This window comes from Telopea speciosissima, chromosome 4 (genome assembly GCF_018873765.1).
Source record: "Telopea speciosissima isolate NSW1024214 ecotype Mountain lineage chromosome 4, Tspe_v1, whole genome shotgun sequence".
Lineage (NCBI taxonomy): Eukaryota > Viridiplantae > Streptophyta > Magnoliopsida > Proteales > Proteaceae > Telopea > Telopea speciosissima.
The window spans coordinates 54,889,582-54,908,428 of record NC_057919.1 but is presented as its reverse complement, the minus strand read 5'-3'; the positions used below and the strand labels follow the sequence as shown (position 1 = coordinate 54,908,428).

General features: G+C 40.6%; 1 protein-coding gene across 1 annotated transcript; it reads right to left on the bottom strand.

Annotated features, from left to right (window-relative positions):
- Nucleotides 1-1,784: 1,784 nt before the first annotated feature.
- On the bottom strand, nucleotides 1,785-2,567 carry LOC122659426. The gene has a single exon (XM_043854538.1). The coding sequence runs from the start codon at nucleotides 2,565-2,567 to the stop codon at nucleotides 1,785-1,787; it is 783 nt and encodes a 260-aa protein (XP_043710473.1).
- Nucleotides 2,568-18,847: the final 16,280 nt, after the last annotated feature.

Here is an 18,847-nt window from a genome sequence, read left to right as displayed (position 1 = left end):
AAAGCAAACTAGAACCTAGAAAAGCCAAAAATCACAAAATTAGAAGGAGAAGAAGAGAAGAAATTTCACTAAGTAAATGAGCCCTTTTTACAAGAGAGGTAGGGGGTATTTATAGGTGGAAGAGAGGAGAAGAGAGAAGAGAGAAGAGAGAAGATGGAAGTGTAGGAGAAATATTCCGTAAGAAAAGAGAATATTCTCTTCTCTTTCCTCTTTTACAATGCCTTGAATCCTAAGAAGAAAAAAAAAAGAGAAGAAGAAGAAGAGAAGATTGTTTACATAGACCTTCTATTTCTAGAAAAATAAACTTCCAAATCTAACAAGTGCTTCCTTTTCTTTGTAGATATCTTCTCCAAGCAATAAAATCAAAGCATCTTTGATTTTTCAACCTTCCATAGATGAGAAAATATAAATCTATCCCAAGTAGAATTTCAGAAGTGCCCTTGAGAAGTTGGAGGAGAGAGAGAGTAAGGGTGATGACTAGGATTCCTTCAAGAATAAATAAAATACCTATTCTGTCTTTCAGAAAACGTGGAGCATGGGGTGCTTATATAGGCCTCACCATTGTGTTCCTTGCGAAAAATCACCCAAAATAGACCCAAATTTCGTCCAATTCGGAGTTGGGGAGCCCAAGATATCTCGAGTTGAAGTTGGACTGTCCAGAGCCTTTCAAATGGAATCTTTCGGGTACAGTAAAGTAATTTCTGATAATTATGTTTAGGCCCCTGGAATCCGAACTTCCGTTTCACTTTGTCCCCGTACGACTGTCAATAATTATAAATAAACCCCTGTACACCATTTTCGCACGTCGTTACGGAAGCGGCCATAACTTCTTCGTTTCAACTCGGAATCAAGTGTCGTTTGAACCGTTGCGAAGCTGACTCGATGGGCTATGCATCCATACTATTAACACCTCAAAAAAGCTTAAAAACATCTCCTTAGCATCATCTCTTCCATTTTCACAATAATTCACCTAAACCCTGAAAAGCTCAAGAAAGCACCGAGTAACTCTGTCCAATGTGGTAAAATGTATGCTTTATGCCCTAAGATTTCACACATAAATGTGCTCATCAAGTGGACAACCAATTCATTCCTAGGATTGTGTCAAAGTCCTTCATGTTGAATCTGATCGGATCAGCCATCAAGTTCTGCCTGCAGATTTCTACCGAGCAAGAGTTGAGAATTTCCTTCAAGCTTACTATGCTTCCAGTTGGGGTGCTAACTACAAACTTGTGCCCTATGTTCCTAGGGGATATGTTCAGCTTGCTAGCAAAGATACTAGAAACGAAGGAATGCGATGCACCGGAGTCAAATAGCACATGCGCAGGAATGGATGCTATGTTTAGGGTACCTAAGTTTAGATTGAGGATAATAATGAAATAAAAAACCTACATATGTTGCATATCTTATCATGAATTAGTTTATAGTTTCCTTTGGAAGATACCTGTCATTACTTTCGGATCCACTTTAGCTTCCTCATTAGTCAGCGCATAAACTTTCCCCTGGCTTCTGCTATCCTGGGGTTGGAAAGGTCGGCCAGTTGATTGGAACCTCGAGGGTGCGTTATTCCTTCGATGTGTACAATCTCTTACCCAATGGCCAGGTTGGCCACATCCAAAACATCAGGCAGAATCCATAGACTGAAAAGAGGGCACTGTACGGGTCGATTGGGAAGATGCCTGGCTGGCTTGGCTTGCTACCAACCGCGGAGTCTGAACGAAAGTTATAGCTTGACTAGAACCCTGACAAGTATACTAGCATGACTGGTTGTAAGTCGGGCGGAAAGATTATGAGATTTGACCCGCTTTAAGGCATCCATACTGCAATAGGCTGGGGTTGCTGGGACTCTTGAAAGTCTTATTGGGCCAATTGTAGTTCTGGTAACCGCCAGACCTTTTCGTTGACCCTTGCGATGTAGTCGACTTTTCCTTCAGTCTATCTTCAACTGTCTTAGCCTTATCAACCATCCGAGTATAGGTTTCAATCTCCATGATTGACAACATAGCTCCAATCTCAGGTTTAAGTCCTTTCTCAAAATTTTTGGTCTTGCTTGCCTTATTTCTCAGATGTTCTGGTGCAAAATGGAGCAGGTCCTCGAATTGTTGTTGGTATTCTAGTACTGTCTTTGACCCTTGCGTGAGGGCAGAGAACTCTGCTTCTTTTCTATCTTTGAGGCTCTCTGGAAAGTAATTTCTGAAGAAAACCTCTTTGAACTGATCCCAAGTTGGGTCCGGATGAGGTGCTTCAAGATTTGGCCGAGTTGACTTCCACCAGGCCGCAGCTTCATCTCGTAACTGGTACCCAACGCATATCAACTTCTGGGTGTTGGTGCATTCTAGTACTTCGAAAGCCTTCTCTAAGGCGCTGATCCATCTCTCAGGTTGTAGCAAATCTGATTCGACCTTGGAGAAAGATGGAGGATGGAGTTTCTTGAATTTCTCCATCATCCTGGCGGTGGAGTTTCCTAGTGTAACCTGAGGCACATGAGGAGGAAAGTTTGGCGGATGGTTAGGTTGCGGTACTGTTCTCTGCTGCGTGGCAGCCATGAGTTGCACGTTCATGCTGGTCATCAGCTCTTGTTGTTGTTGTTGCTGAATCTGCAGTTGAACTTGCTACTGCTGTTGCATAGACTGCATCATAGTAGCCATAATTGCAGTGACTTCTCTGGTAGTCATAATTGGTGGAGGTGGGGGTACATGAGCTGGAGGAATCTTAGGTGCTGGGGGAACCTCATGTGTTTGTGTAGGAGGAACCTCAGGTGCATTTTCTGAAGAAGCAGAAGTTTCAAGAGTCGGGGCCGGAGCATTAGGTGGTCCAGCTTCTCAAGCAAAACGAGACTACTTATCAAGGCGAGCTCTCTTGTTTAACCTTGTCCCAACCATGATTTCTCTTTGAAAGGGGGTTTGAGAGCTATATACTAGTTATTTTTGTGCTCTAGGGTATATCTATATTCTTCTATGTATCTCTTAAAATAATCATACATTTGAGGGAACCTATGTACCAGAATAACATCACATATACATGTACGCACAATTTTATATTACTAATCCCAATCAGCATGCATCTTGTACTGTACTAGGTGTATGCCCGTGCAAAATATCACCTACTATGCACTTGTGTATGGATATATGTATTTATATTTTATTTTATTTTATTTTTTATACCTGAACTTAGCAGGCTAGGCTCTCAAGTCTTTGTCTAGTCATATACGCGTCCAAGTCTAGGTAAAAGATGTCAGCTCTGACTTGATCAGCAAGTTCAAGGAAGAATTCACGTTCCTCGATCCTTCAAACTTCAGCCTAATCTAGGCATTCCTTTTGCACTCTCTTTTCTCTGGTTTTGATGGTTGTAGACACCCAATTTTGTTTTTTTTTTCCCCAAAGGTTCCCTGTAACAATGATGAGCACCCTTCAAGGCCTAGAGCCGGTGTATCTATGGATATAGCGTCAGTGTGCACTGCCCGGATTCATATCCCGATCGCCCCATTCCCGATTAGAGCCCAAAACAGGCCTAAACAGTCCCCTGGCCCAGCCTGGTCTAGCCCATTAGCCCATTTCCAACCATCGATGCCCACACCTAGAATCGACATCGAAACCACCTTTCATCGACATTGAACCACATAGCCTCGACATCGAGCCATCCCATTTCACTATCGAACTGTGCATTCTTACTGTCTATCTTACCTCGACATTCAGAGCAATGGCAATCGACACCAAATTCATTTCCTTCGATGTCAATCCCTGTTCATCGACAGCCACTCGATGTCGACTGCACCCCAGTTTGATGTTGACTTGGCCCCCTTTCACTGTCGATGTTGTGCTAATTCGGGAAGCCCTAACTTGCCATATTTCACCCCGATTGTGATTCCTTTCGTGTCCTAGCCTATTTTGGCACTTTGGATCTCAATCTTGGCTTCCTTAGGCCCCAAAAAAACACTCCTAAAGGAAACTAAACACCTGCCCAAATCACATTGGTCATTCCCCTAACTTTACACCCACCGTCGATGCAAAGACCCCAATTTAGACGATCTAGATCAGCCCAGCCAACCCTACACGAATTTGGGAGTGCACACACCCCTCTACATCTATAAATACACCCCTCTCACATTGAGGAGGGTTACATACACAGCCTTGGTATATGCTAGAGTGAGCCTTGCCTCCAGTTGAGAGACAGTCTCCTCTTTTGAATGCCATAGCTTACAAAGAAGCTTAGAACTCTCACCCCCCATTCTCCTTCACTACTTTAGACTCTCACTATCTCATATACCTACAACCATACTTGGAGACACCATTCCGAAGATCCCTCTGCTTGAACAAGGTAGTGCTAAGTGCAAGAGCCAAGAGAAGCCACCACAAGCGGCGATACTTGCTCCCCGTACAAATCTCATGAGTTACAAAAGGGGAACCTCCACTCCCACCTTTTTGGTTTCCACCTATCAGGTAGGCCTTGATTTCATTCTTTTATTTTCATTGGGTTATTTACTTTTTACTTATTCTATTTTGCATCTCTCAGGAGGGTGTGATCCCATCTCTCTAGATGGTGATCACACCTTCTCCCATGTTGCTTTTTCACATATTTCTTTTTCTTCTTTCTTCTTCTTCGACCTATGTTTCACACATGTTTTACTACACTTTGTATGTTTTGCACATCTTTATGTGTTTTCCATCCATACTCATATGATCCCTACCCCGATAGGCTTCGCTATTTCTCCTAGCATGTCTAGCTTATTTTTATTTCCCTTCTCTTTTATTTTCATCACATGCACACCCCATCTTCCATGCTAGCCTAGAGCCTACCATGCTTAGGTTTATTAGGATGTGAGTCCCTTTTTCTTACTTTCAGTATACTAACCTTTGTTTCGCAGCCAGACCACCGGGTATGTGATTTCTTATCTCCTTTTGTACTTTACAATTCACTTTATCTTCATTATAGTACTTCACATTTAAAGCATGTTGTCTTTCCCATTATGCCCAGTAATAGAGCGACCGGCTAGGTCGGGCGGACTAGAGTGCCTAATACCTTTCCTGGACCGTAACTTGACTCGTACCTAGATTAATGGACCATTTGTCCCCAAAAGGGCATTTTATGAGAGTCATTACATTACAATCTTGGGTCCTAGACCCTCTTCTAGGTGGCGACTCCAAACATTCAATTCACCTCTCTCTTCTCCCCAAAGAGGGATAAGGAGGAGGACATGTGGTGATCCTCCACCATGTCATTGCCCTCACAATGGCGTCTCCACTGGGGACAGTTTTTACTTGTGTAAAATAGGTCAGACCTTGATGTGTTGGGCATATAAGTTGAACAGTTATAACATGCTTTTTCTTTTTATTGGGTGCTTTTGGATGCTAACTTCTATGCACTAACTTGCATACACTATCGCACACCATTGGTCATCCAACTACTTCAAATATTTACCCCACTTTTACACCTAGTAGTGTAGCCTTGGGCCCGGTGTGTAGACATGTGGCTTACCCTTGGTGAAACTACAACTCTTAGCATCGTACCTTCGGGTATATCAAACAGGCTTGCACCGTCGTACCGCTTGATCATCTTACTCGTAGGAGTGGTGAGAGGTATATAGGAGCACTTTGCTAAGGGAACCCTTTTTTGGTCCTATTATCCTCTAAACCAGTATGCATCATGTAGGAACTAGAGCCCAACGCTTAGGCCACAACACATTAACTGTAATATTGTTTGAGAACCGAATCGACGCTTTGTTGAACCTGTTCTTAATCGGCCTAATTAACCATGATCTTGTTTTGGGTTCGCTACGCCAATGCTACCCTCAATATTTGGGCCAACTTAGAACTTGATCAACTCAGTGCCCACACTTACTAAGAATTGCTTGGGTTTGGATTGTTTGTTGTGAACTTGTTTGCACATCATATTGCATATCATGTTTCCCCTGGGGTGACATACTAGAGGTATGAGGTCCACCATAGACTTAGGCTCCACCTATTCCTTATTTTCGGTCTAATCGTGACCCTAATCTATCAGGAACCATTACTTCGGGACAGCAGGATACCCATTCCTCTACTAGTTGGACTAGGATCGGAGGAAGATTAATTTGTACTTTGAATTACTCTGAGTCATCAATGGCCGAGATGGAAGCAATCCGTACTGACTTAGAAGAGTTGAAGACCCAGATGCAACAATTGGTGGCTGCTATGGCCAAGCTTACCCCGAACCCTACTACACCGGCACTTGAAGATAGCAATGACTAGAATCGACCAAGGTTCTTTGGGGGATCCTCTATGAACCCCGACTTAGCCCGGGAAGATGAAATCATAACATCTAGACCTCAACAATCTGTGGAAACAATTGAAACCTGGCTTCTGAGATAAAAAGTTGAGAAACTGGAACATGCCAAGAAAAATGTCAAAGGGGTAGAGGATCAAATAATCGATTCTGAGGGACTCTCTTTCTTCCCCGAAGCCCACATACCTGAAGGCTTTAAATGGAAATCTGAGAAGTTCGATGGAACCGGCGACCCAAGAGCCCACCTGAGGGTTTATATAGGCCAGATGAGAATTCGTAACTTTTCTGGGCAACAAATGGGCCAAGCATTTCAAATGTTTCTAACTGGGCCCGCCTTGAGGTGGGTCATGTCCTTGGATTCTTCACTAATCCGCACTTGGGATGACATAGTGAAGGCTTTTAAGAACCAATACTCTTACAATAATGAGGTGGAATTGATTCGTCGTGATCTGGAGACTACTAAGCAAGAGGCTAATGAGGGTTTCACCCAGTACTTGATGAGGTTCAGGTCCAAGGCTGCCTTGATGTGGGACTGGCCCATAGAGAAAGAACAAGTCAAAATGATTATAAAAAATCTCCAGATGGCCTACAAGACTCACCTATTTGCTCAACCCTTGACCACCTTTGAGGCCCTATTTGAAGCGGGCCAGCAGGTTGAGGATGCCTTGAACCCTCTCGACTTGATTCAAGGGAATCCCAAACAAGGCATAACCTTGAATAACCAACGTACTGGTGCTAAGAAGACTTACCCAAGCAAGAACACCGAAATGAACATGGTGGCACCAACCATGGAGGCCCCAATATTCTTGATTGACAACGATGCTCCAAGGGCTGGGGCGAATCAACAAAGAAGACAGTTTACAGATGTAAGCATGCCCTTGAGTTAAGAAGCTGATCCAAAAAGGACTCCTCACTAAGATTTAGCCAGCTAACTTGTCGAACCCATTACCCAAGTGGTACAAGCCCAACCTTTACTATGAGTACCACAAACAACATGGGCATTCAACCGATGAGTGCTACCAACTGAAGCATACGGTCCAGGACCTACTAGACGAAGGGAAGTTTGAGGCTCAATCGAACCAGCCCAATGTTTACACCAATCCTCTCCCACCTCACGATGGGAACTCAAAGTCCATTAATAATCTAGAAGAAGAGGACCAACCAGTCAATTTACAAGCCCTCATTACACCAGCCGAGAATCCATCAGGCCCTCTAGTTATAGAATGGACAAAGGAAATGGTTCAAGCATTAACCACCCTCGTACTGGCAGAAGCATTACCTGACGATGTCCTCATGATAAACATCGGGATTGACAGTGATGAGGATACACAATATTCTGAACGAGAGCATTCCGAGCATGAAGAAGGGATCCCCATTGAATCAACACCAGAAAGATGTCAGGATCCAGAGGATCAGCAGGGTTACTATGTTGATGTAATCACTAATGAGCAATACTATGACCCACACCGCGAGCCACGTCCCGGCATGATCGAGGTCTCCATAGCACAGGATCAAACCTCAAGTAGAGGTGAATTTGTTGCAACCATCTGAGGGATGAGATATGAGATCACCACACTCAAGCATGATCATCAAGAATAGGATGAGAATCTCTATCGTGCCCTAGAAAGAGTTTACCATGTCATAAAGGAAGCCGACTCATCTCTTAGAGCCCATGTCTCAAAAGGCCCTAACCCTTTTGGCCATAATAGCAGAAGGGCATATTGGCAATACAAATGGGTCAAAGACATAAGGTCCTTACGGTTTTCTCTCCTCCCTTGTGTTGGTTACAAATAGGAGAGATGAGAGGAGAACATGTTTATTTAAAGGGACACATGCCATTTAGGGCTTGTTTGGCTGGCATGTTTTAAGGTCCCATTTAAATAACTTTAAGTCCCTATTTAGACTATGTGGGCCCACAATCTAGGTGTTCGAAGAGTACAGGTAGCCTAGGTAGGTCTCACACATCATAGGCCCATAGGAGGGGTGGATCCCACTCAAATCCATCTAGGGCCCATAAGCAAAAATGCCATTTTCTATGCATGAAAGCACATGCGGCTAATCATGCAATTAATGCAATCATCAACCGCATGACCTTGTTCATGCTACTCAAGTGCTGAATTTAGCTCCGATTGACTCGGGGTTTACTCCAATGCTCCCGTACACACACATGGGCTTCGTTGCAATGATTTAATTGGTTCAAATGTATTAACTACCATGCATGGTTAACTTGAATAAGTCATGGTCAGTTATTTACCACCAGTCATCCGGAAGGGGTTTCGAGTATCGTCTCTGGCTCTCTTCGTACTCCAGGGACATGATTGGAGGATAATCTACAAATTCTCCACACTCTACAAATCTTCCCCTATCGCTATCACTGAAACTTTCTTCGACAATTTCTCACGTCACTTGGTCAAAGATCTTATGTGATGGCTTAAGTATCATAGTCCACATGTCCTTGGAGTACTCCCCTACCGGACCTACACACAAGGTTCAAATTAGACCTGTTTTGGGCACGGGTTTAACAATTACAATCTGCAATACGAAAAAGCGTGAATGGGGTTAGACAATTTAATCTGAAAAAATGTCAAATCTATGGATATGAGGAGTCCTGTAAGTAGAATTAATATATTAGACAAACCTAAATGACGGAATGAGGAAGGGGTCGGGGACTGGGTCCTTGCGGTGAAAATCGTTAAACTTCTTTGAATCGGTGTCTAGATACTCCAAACTTCTATTGAAATAAAAAAATCTGAGAAATGGGTAGTAAACACCAATTTTGAATAAATCCTAGAGAATTTGAAAACCCAAACAAATAAGGAAAATGGAGAAAGAAACCCTTTGGAGAGCTATGGGCATTGTCCTTGTGCATCACTTAGCTTGCAAGAAGAGTCAGGCACCCAATGTTTTTGCCTTTCTACAGTTTTATTTTTCTTTTTCCTTTTATTTTATTGGTAGTGCTTGTATGATAAAATGTTGAATGGTCACACATGCCATGGGATTTGCTACCCTTTCATTTTCTAGGTCATGCTTTCTGTCTTCTCATTGGAAGCTCACATGCCATGGGGTTTTGCTACCCCTTTTAATTTCTAGGTCATGCTTTCTGTCTTTTCATTGGAAGCTCACATGCTATGGGGACTTTATTTATTAGCTTTGAGGCTCACATGGTGTTCAATTCCCAACTTGCAAACAAGCTTAGCACACTCCATACACCATTGTTGTCCACCAAGTTGCCAATAATCACAACAATGTCATTAGGTCAACAATCTCCGACGATCATATCCTGACGATCGACCATCAGTAGTAAAAATATAGTCGTTAAAACGTTACTCTCCCCAACTTTTTAGGCGCCAAAGTGGGGTTATAAAGTCAACCTCCACTTCCCATTAAGTTAACCCACTACCAAACAAGTGCTTTATTGTAGAAAGAAAACATAAAAAAAGGTGGATTTTGGCTTGAAGTTCATCACTCACATTCAATTTTAGTTCAACAAGAACTCAAGCATTCAAGTCTCCACATCTTCTCCAATTCATATCATGAACAGAAGTGAATTAGGAGAATCAAGTGCATCGTTAATCAATATCATATCATTGTGCACTCTCAAGGATTAAAGTGTAACACTTCTTGATAGTTAATATCTTACCTTTCTTCTTGTAATTGTTCTTTAGATCTTGAGTTTGTGAACTCTAGAATAGAGCAAGCATTGCACTAGTCGATCTAGATTGTACTTAGACTATTGCAAGGACCCTCTCATTCATAAGAGATTATATTGCACTAGTCTGGACCGTACTTAGACTATTATAAGGATCCTCTTATGTTTAAAAGATTGGATTTTCTTATGCTCAAAAGATTAAATTCTCTTATCCTTAAAAGATTATAAATGATCCTCTTATGTTTAAAAGATTGGATTTTCTTATGCTCAAAAGATTAAATTCTCTTATCCTTAAAAGATTATAAATGATCCTCTTATCCTTGAAAAAGATTTTTAAAGATGATAATTTCTCACCTATTGTATTGAAAGAGAAATACTACTGGAATTCTCTCAAGTGTTGAGATGAGTGGATGTAGACTTGCAAAATTGAACCACTATAAATCTTTGTGTTTTTTCTAATTGTGCAATTGATCATTTACATATTTTGAATTGTCATAATATAATTTCGCAACATACATTGTAATTCACAAGCAATCGAAAAAGAGACAAAATCGACTAGTAATAACTTATTCACCCCCTCTAGGTTATTTCAAAGTCTTTCCATCAGTTGTTCCAAGGAATTTTTTTGGTCTAGGTACTTATTTGTGCCATGTAGAAAAGTGACATTGAAATTCCTAATGTTATTGACCACATGTCAAATTTTGACACAAATTGAATTTTATCTTAAATATTTGAACGCTCTCTTGTATATGTAAATGTACCCTCTAGGTGGTATCCTAGTCTTGCAATTTTTAGTGCTTGATATATATCTAGGAAACGATCTAGATTTATCACATGTCAAAGTTTAGATGTAAATTCCATTTTATATTTCTCACTTAATGGTAAACTCTCTTTTATATGTCAATATACCTGGAAGTTGATACATAAGTGGAACCACGACATACCTTGGCATCTACCTGTCATTATGATTTTAGTCCTATAAACTTGCAACATGATAGAAATAAGTTCGTGAACCAGAAATTATCTTTCACTCATTGGATCAAGAACCTGGTCAACAGTTCATTATAAAAAGGGGTTTTTCAAATGCTCCCCTCAAATTGCCCATAAGTACAAATGCACCCTTGAACTTTTACTATTTTGAAATGCACCCCTACTTTCCAAATTTTGTAACACTCTAGTCAAGTTCGTTAGTCTGGGACGTTATGTTCAAACGTCTGGCCTTTTTTGTACATGGTTAGACCATTCTGCCCATCATAGGGTAGAATAACCAAGTTGCCCTCACTAACATTATTATTTTTTCATGGTACAATGAGGGGGAATCAGGAGAATATTCCTCTTTCTTCCCCCAAATACTCAAAACAGAGAACCGGTTCAGCCTTGAAGACAAATGCATGCCGCAACCAAAGCAGATGATCGTTGGCTCCCGAAAATAACAACGAACAACGGTAAAGTTACCAGCTAATTGAAGGTTGCATCAAACATCTTAGACCCAGCGGACGACTCTAAATCTCATCGCAGACTAGGGAAGAAAATCGGGTTCTTAGAAATTAGAACTGTGGCAAGCCGCGAATCGGGATGTTGAACCAGGACACTGCCGGGCCAGGCCACCACCCGAAACATCATCCCTAACCCTAGTGACTAACTACTCGAAAGATCTTGGAAGTAAGTTTTTCATTGGTTTGGTTCCTTTCGATCTTCTTGGACTGAAAAATCTCTACTATAACATTTCAACTTATCATCAAACTAGTTCCAGGGGAGATTCCCGAGATACAAACTTGCAACGATCAAATGGAAATATTTTTTGTTTTAAGAAATGGTTTTAATGGAGAGATCCCACTAAGCTTCACGAATTGCAGAAGCCTAACGAGTTTGGATGCAAGTTTTAAACAACTCAACGGGAGTATTCCTATTGCAATGGGAGAACTAAAGAAGGTCGTTGTTCTCAGATTGGGCAGCGATACAATACAAAAGTACCTGCAACTCATCTTACCCAATAGATTTTTAGAAGATAAGTTACAAGGGCATTTAGAATGAGCAATAAAGAGGTTTATCATAAGGGCATTTTGGTCATTAGATTTCCTGAAATTTACGTCTAACGTCCTAGACTAACGGACTGGACTAGAGTGTTACAAAGTTTTAAAAATAGGAGTGTATTTGTAAATAGTAAAAAATCAGGGTTGCATTTGTACTTATGGCCAATTTGAGGGGGCATTTAAAACAAAAAAACCCTTATAAAAATGTATCCCTACACTATTCATTCTTTCATATGGAACAACAAAATCGGAGCGAATTTCCCATCACCTATGATGAAAGAGGAATTCCCTCATCATGGCAATCAGCATTGTCGGATTGACATAAGAGGTGTAGTTTCAACAATGTCCAATAGGATGTGAGAATAAATCATGACACAAGAATCCAATCACACAAGTACGGATCCTTTGCATGTATGTGAAGAGTAGTTACTCTTCATGTACGTTGGGATTGACACATGTCCTACCGTGACCGAGGAAGAAACATTGTTTTCTCATTTTTCAAGTTTTGTTTTGTTTACTACTGACTTAGAACTAGAAATTTTTGGCATTAGAACTGGCCTGACTCATGCAATTAGCATAGGGTTGAAGATTGAAGAAGTGTGACGTTCCAACAAAAAAAATCACCGATGTTCTTCCATTCCCATCTACTCAGTGGCCTTGGTATCTTGTTCGGGACTTATTATATATTACGAATACAGCTCCTGATATCGCTTTTGGCAGCAGAAGCGATCCTACTTGTATTGCTATTGCGCTTAATCTAGCTAAATATGCGCAATCAAAACAATATGTATATGCTTCGTTTCTATAATTAAATTGGTTTTATTTCGCATAAAAAAAAGAAAAAGTTTTGTTTTGGGTTTTTTTTTTTTTTTTTTTTTTTTAAAATTTCCCTTTTTGTGTCAGCGCAATCCTCAGGTGAACGCATTCTCTGAGACAACAGAGTCAATATGGAGAGTTTTAGATATCGGAATTGGCCAAAATCGATATGATCGGTGATATGCTGTAGATAGAGGGTAAAATTGTCAAAATATGATATAGTATCGGTATATTGAGGGCGAAACCATTTGATCGGTTAATACGGACTGATATTGACATCCATACGGACTAATACCAATCTTGGTCCGATCCCAATACCATTGTGGACCTTTGTTACCTGGCTGAAGGGGCGAAAAACACATCGGAGGAAAAACGAATCAAACGAATTATTGTACAAAATCGAAGATAATGGATTCTTTGTCTGTCTCCTAGAGACAATAGAGGAAAGAGAGATGATTCACGAACGAATTAAGCATGATAGAGAAGAGAGATGGTGAAAAGAAAATCGAGTTTTTCAAAATGCGATGTCATTTTTATGAAGAAACTCGTCAAGGATTGGGATCAATGGAAGGTTTGAGAAGTTGACAAGGCCGACCACAGTAATGTCCTTATTATGATGATCTATTCGCCATTGATAGTGGTTCTTCTTCATCTATGATTTATGGGGAGACCTTGAGCCCACACAACAATATCGACCGAAGAGTCTTGGGGTCTGGATGAACTGTGTGTACGTGAAGAGTATTTACTCTTCACATACGCTGATTAGCCAACATGTGGTGTTGGAAAATATTTGTCAGAATATTAATAGAGAAAACATACTTATCTTTGCAAGTTGTTGAGACTTCAAACAATCTTTGGTGTACGAACTCTTAGGGATCCTGTAACAAAATATATTAGCCAAAAATTGACAGGCTGAGTCTTGCTACTTGGCAATTTCCTTAATTAAGATTGTAGATGCCTTGAATGGTGCAATTGCGTGAATTGTGAATCGGCCTCCAAGATAAAATAATTCAAGGGCATTCCTAGTAATAGTGCACTCGACTATTAGACCCCTTCGAATACTACCATGTTTGTGCTTAAACCAAAGTAATACTCTCAAAAGAAGTTTAGGATAAGAGACTCAAAATAAAGAGTCACACAAATAACTTGAGATAACTTAGCAACCTTAATTAATGCAGGCCCCCTCTATTTATAGAGGAGGAGAGCTTTCTAGAAGACATGAAGACACAACGTCTCTTAAGAAGAGGAAGAGATAGAGTCTAGAGTCTTACAATTTCTAGAAAATACAAGTGAAGTGATACATAAAAGGTCATGAGTGAAGTTGAAAAGGTCAAGGTAGCCGACATATAAGAGGTCATACAAGAAGATGGAAAGATGCACACAAGTAAATCGTAAGCCAAACATGTGGCAATGGAATAACCGACTACGTCCTCTTTAAATTTCCCTACTCATGAATCTTTTTATGCAACCTCCCACCATTGTTTATTGTATTCCCTCTTCTTGCTGCCCATATTTCCAATCCCTTGTTTATTTTAAGGGGTAATTTCTTAGATCCACTAGATAATAACGGAAATTACAAGATAAGCAGGTTTTAAATTTGTTTTACATCTATTACTTCCAATTTTGGAAAGATTTATTCAATCTCCAAAGTTGGTTATTCATGCCACGCAAGAATAAAATAAAAACAAACTTTCGAAATGCTCTCACAAAATCTGTTTTAAACTACGATTGGGAAAATAGGAGGGAAGGGGCACGCAACTTTCTCTACTTTTTGAGTTTCATGACAAAAAAAAAAAAATACTCATCGTATATTCATCGGAATATCAATTGGACTCTGATGCTCATGGTTCCTAATCTCGAATCGGTATATGCTGATGATTATAGTCGAATCTGATTGGTATCGGCTGAGACCAATCCGATACACTTGTACTGACAATAGTAAAAGGTAAAAAAAGTAAAATTTTTGTTAGAAAAACAAAGGCAAATGTATCATATTTGGCCCGATTCTAGGCGATATCAATCCCAATAAACCGATCCCACACGATACCGAGATTTTGAAGGTATTTGGAACATACTAGAACCCTAGGGGAGGTTTGTGAAACCTAGGATGGTGGGTGAACCATACTCTGTGAGTGGACATACTAAAACCCTAGGAGGGGTTTTATGAACCCTAAGATGGTGGATGAACCGTCCTCTATGGCTGGAGGGAAACTTAGTCCTCCTTTTTTTTTGGTTTTATTTGTTTTTAATCCGTTCTTGTGCTTCCTATTCCAATAATTATGGATACTTCCCTTTGGACTCTATTATATAACTTTGTTTTCACTTTTTTGGAGGGGATAATAGGAGTTTTGATTATTTACCAAAAAAAAATAAAAAAAAAATAGGACCTTTGATTTGGATTATTATCTTCTCCAATTCCTAAAGCTCGGCAGTGAGGCAATGCTAGGTGGAGATGCCGACACGTGGCAGCTCGGACATCCAACGGTCCGAGTTCAACATAGTAAATGAGCTCGGATCGTTGGATGTCCGAGCTGTCACATGTCGGTATCTCTACCTAGCACTGCCGCACTACCGAGCTTTAGGGAACTAGAGAGGATAATTTTCTCTTTGATTGCTACTCCTACAATTAAGGTGCACTTTTCATCGGATTCTACGGTTTTTAAAACAGTTAAATGAGATTGGGGTAATTTTGAAAGTTTGCTTTAATTTTATTATCGTGTGTAGGGATGCAATAGGGTTGGGTTGGGCTGGGCTTTATAAAACCCTAGCCCAACCCTAAGTCCCCTTAGCTGGGCCCAGGCCTGACCCGACCCTGACTCAGGGCCTGAAAAATCCAACCATGACCCGCCCTCAAGGTTGGGCTAGGCTGACCCATATTGGCCCTGATCATGGGGAGGGGGAAACAAATGTATGGGATGGAATGGGCCGGGAAGAAAACTATCAATTTTACATAACATAACACTATAATAAAATGTATTATATCACTTATTATCTTCATACATAATATATTATATAACAAAATGTGGGTGAAGTTTAAAGTTTATAATATATATTATAATAACATATATTTTATAGTATAACTTAAAATAGGGTCGGGCCAGGCCGGGCTAGGCTTAGCCCAAGGCCTCAACCTTGGCCCAATCCGACCCTGACTCAGGGTTAGAAATTTCCAGCCCTGACCCGCCGCCCTCAGGGCCAAATATCTCAGCCCAAGCCCTGTTTGGCCTCACCCTTAATTGTGTCATTTGTGTTGGATTTATGTGTCCATCAATCCAGGTTCGGTCCGGTTCAATCCGGTTTTAATTTGTATTGAACCTTTATACATTTTTGTTTAATATTATCACATGCAATATAAACTTTTTGAGCATTATGTGTCTGTAAGTATTACTTAAAATGGTAGTCACGGCTAGGGTTTGGGCTAGGCACCTTTATCATATGGTTGTCGCATTGGGTATGCCTAGACATGTGATGTCAGGGTACGAATGCGAGTACTCACATGTTCAATGTGTGTATTGGTGAATAATCTACTTTATCGATTCCCTCATGTATTACTGCCAGATGTAGGAAGGGATAGACATGTGTCATTGAGGCCCTGTACCTGAGAGTACCCTGTCACTGCAAAGTATGACTGCATTCTTTGGTTCATCAATGACTGAGGCTCAAGTGAGTCAAAGCCGGTGTTCTGTTAATGCGTAAACACTTTGTGAGTGAAGGAGTTACTCGGTCACCACTGCCCGATTGGGGAACACCGAGATTGAGGTTGTCTGTGTATAGTCGGATCGGAATCTGGATCCAGTACTGTTTTGGAAATGGGTTTTGCAAAATCTATTTTACACAAAATAATAGATTATAAACAGTTATTTGATTAAAGTGTTTAATCGTGTTTTGCGGGACCCAATCATATACACAGACACTCTTATATGGACATGTACTATGGAATGGGGTTTGGCAGTACAAGTGTACATACCCTAGATTCCATAATGATGGTGTTGATTAGTGGAGGGGTTGTACATGATAATTTATTATCATGTAGGGAGTTATTTGGAATTTGCTAAAATAATTGGTTCTTTATTTAATTAATGGATATGGTGCTAATTATAATTATTCATAAATTAAAATAATTAATTAATTATATCAGTCCCGATTAGATTCTGCTTCTTCACCAATTAGAAGCACTTTGAGTTTAACCAGGAAAGCCAACAAGGAGAGAGAGAGTCAGACTCTCATTGGGTTTTTCCCATCTAGGATTTTAGAAACCCTACCATTATAAAACACCGAAAATGCCGAGGGAGCAGCAGAGCTCCACATTTTTGGCTGCCTCCCTTCTGGATGAATTTTTGGTTCCCCTCTCTCTCTTGTGATCTCTTCTTCTCCTTTTTCTTGCTCTCTACTTTGTTTGAGAGTTAGGGTTTTGGAAACCCAGATCTATGCTTGAAGAACTGAAGAGCATCTAGGATTGGCATGAAGAACCTTGGCTGCACCATTGGAGGTTCAGATCTGTTCACTTGGAGTGCTCATTGGAGAAAGAACCATTGTCTATTGGAGGAGCAACACTTGAGGCTCATCAGGTTAGCAATTCTATGTTAATTCCTGTTGATTTAATTGTATTGATTATTCATGGGATGTGAAAGTAACCCGAATCAATTATTTTTCGCTACGAATTCGGGTATGGGATGGATCCCTCAATGCATGGAATGGAATAGAGATGACTTTTTTCTATGACATGGATCCCAATAATTTTATGGGACATCAAAGAGACGGACTGGGAATTGGTTTGTCATACCAAACCCTACAAGGATTTCATTAGGGCACCATGGGACCATGAAAAATCCTAAAATTGAAAATAGGATGCCCAAGCCAGACTAGGGTGGCCTAGGGCCACCCTAGGGTTCCCTAGGGACAACCCTGGAGATCCCAAGAGTTGGAAACTCGAAACTTATATTATTATTGGTTTCCCAAGGTGAACCACCATGATCCCATGGACTGTAGCACCGCCTGTAGTGTGGTATCAGAACCACCTTTTCTCACCTATGGATATCATATAATTAATTGTATACAATTATCATATTAGGGATGCAATCTTTTTGATGGAATATTTATTATAGAATATGGTTATCGATGGTTGCACATGACCCTTTATTATGGTTGTAATAACCTTCCCATATGCACATGGGTTGTTACAAGGTAGTCATTCATGTAACAACCTCGTCATGTGCACATGGGTGGTTATGGTTGTTGTAACAACCTTGACCATGTATGATGATGGAATTTTTGATTTTGTAAATATTTTATTTTAGGGTAAAGTACACGTACCCCCCCTATAATGCACCCAATATTCCTCGTACCCCCCTAAGCTTCTGATAAGTCCACGTACCACCCCTGCTTTATCCCCCTAATGCCATTTAAGTCCACACCAGGTATTAAATGCTAAAAAATGACCAAATTACCCTTTCTTCTATCTTTTCTAAAATCTGAAAAGACCTATTTGCCCTGACCTATTTGCTAGAATTGGAAAAGAGCAAAATACCCTCATCTCCCCCAAATCATCATCTTCGTTTACATAACCACCACCACCACCACCGCCACCTACCATTAACACCATCACCACCGTGAAGCCCCACCTCCAGCACCACCGCCACACACCATGACCCCATTAATTTACTATTCTAATCCCAAATAAAATTCCTGAATATAAGGCGGCCGGCGCCTCATAGCGTAGGGCAGTGAGCCGACAACGGTCTTAATAAATATCTGCATCTACAAACCAAGAAATAAATTTTCAGAGCTACGAAAACCACCAAGGTTGTCCATCAGTAAACTATTACCGGCCACCAGGGGAGGAGGAGGACTCAGCCCGCCCACCGATGAGACAGAAAACGCATATACAAAGAAACAAAACAGGCATCATAACAAAGGATAAAAAAGAAAAGGGGGGGGGGGGGAAGAGGAAGAAAAAAATCGTGAATGAAATCAAAAATATAAAATCAGATAATAAAATCCCTATTAGCTTGCCTGAGACGTTTCTAATATCTTTGTTGTTATCGTTTTTTTTTTGGCTCTCTGCTGCTTTGAGATGTTTAGGAGTTTGAGG

Excerpts from the sequence above, each read along its gene's own strand:
- LOC122659426 (XM_043854538.1), bottom strand. The coding sequence starts at position 2,567 with ATGACCAGCATGAACGTGCAACTCATGGCTGCCACGCAGCAGAGAACA.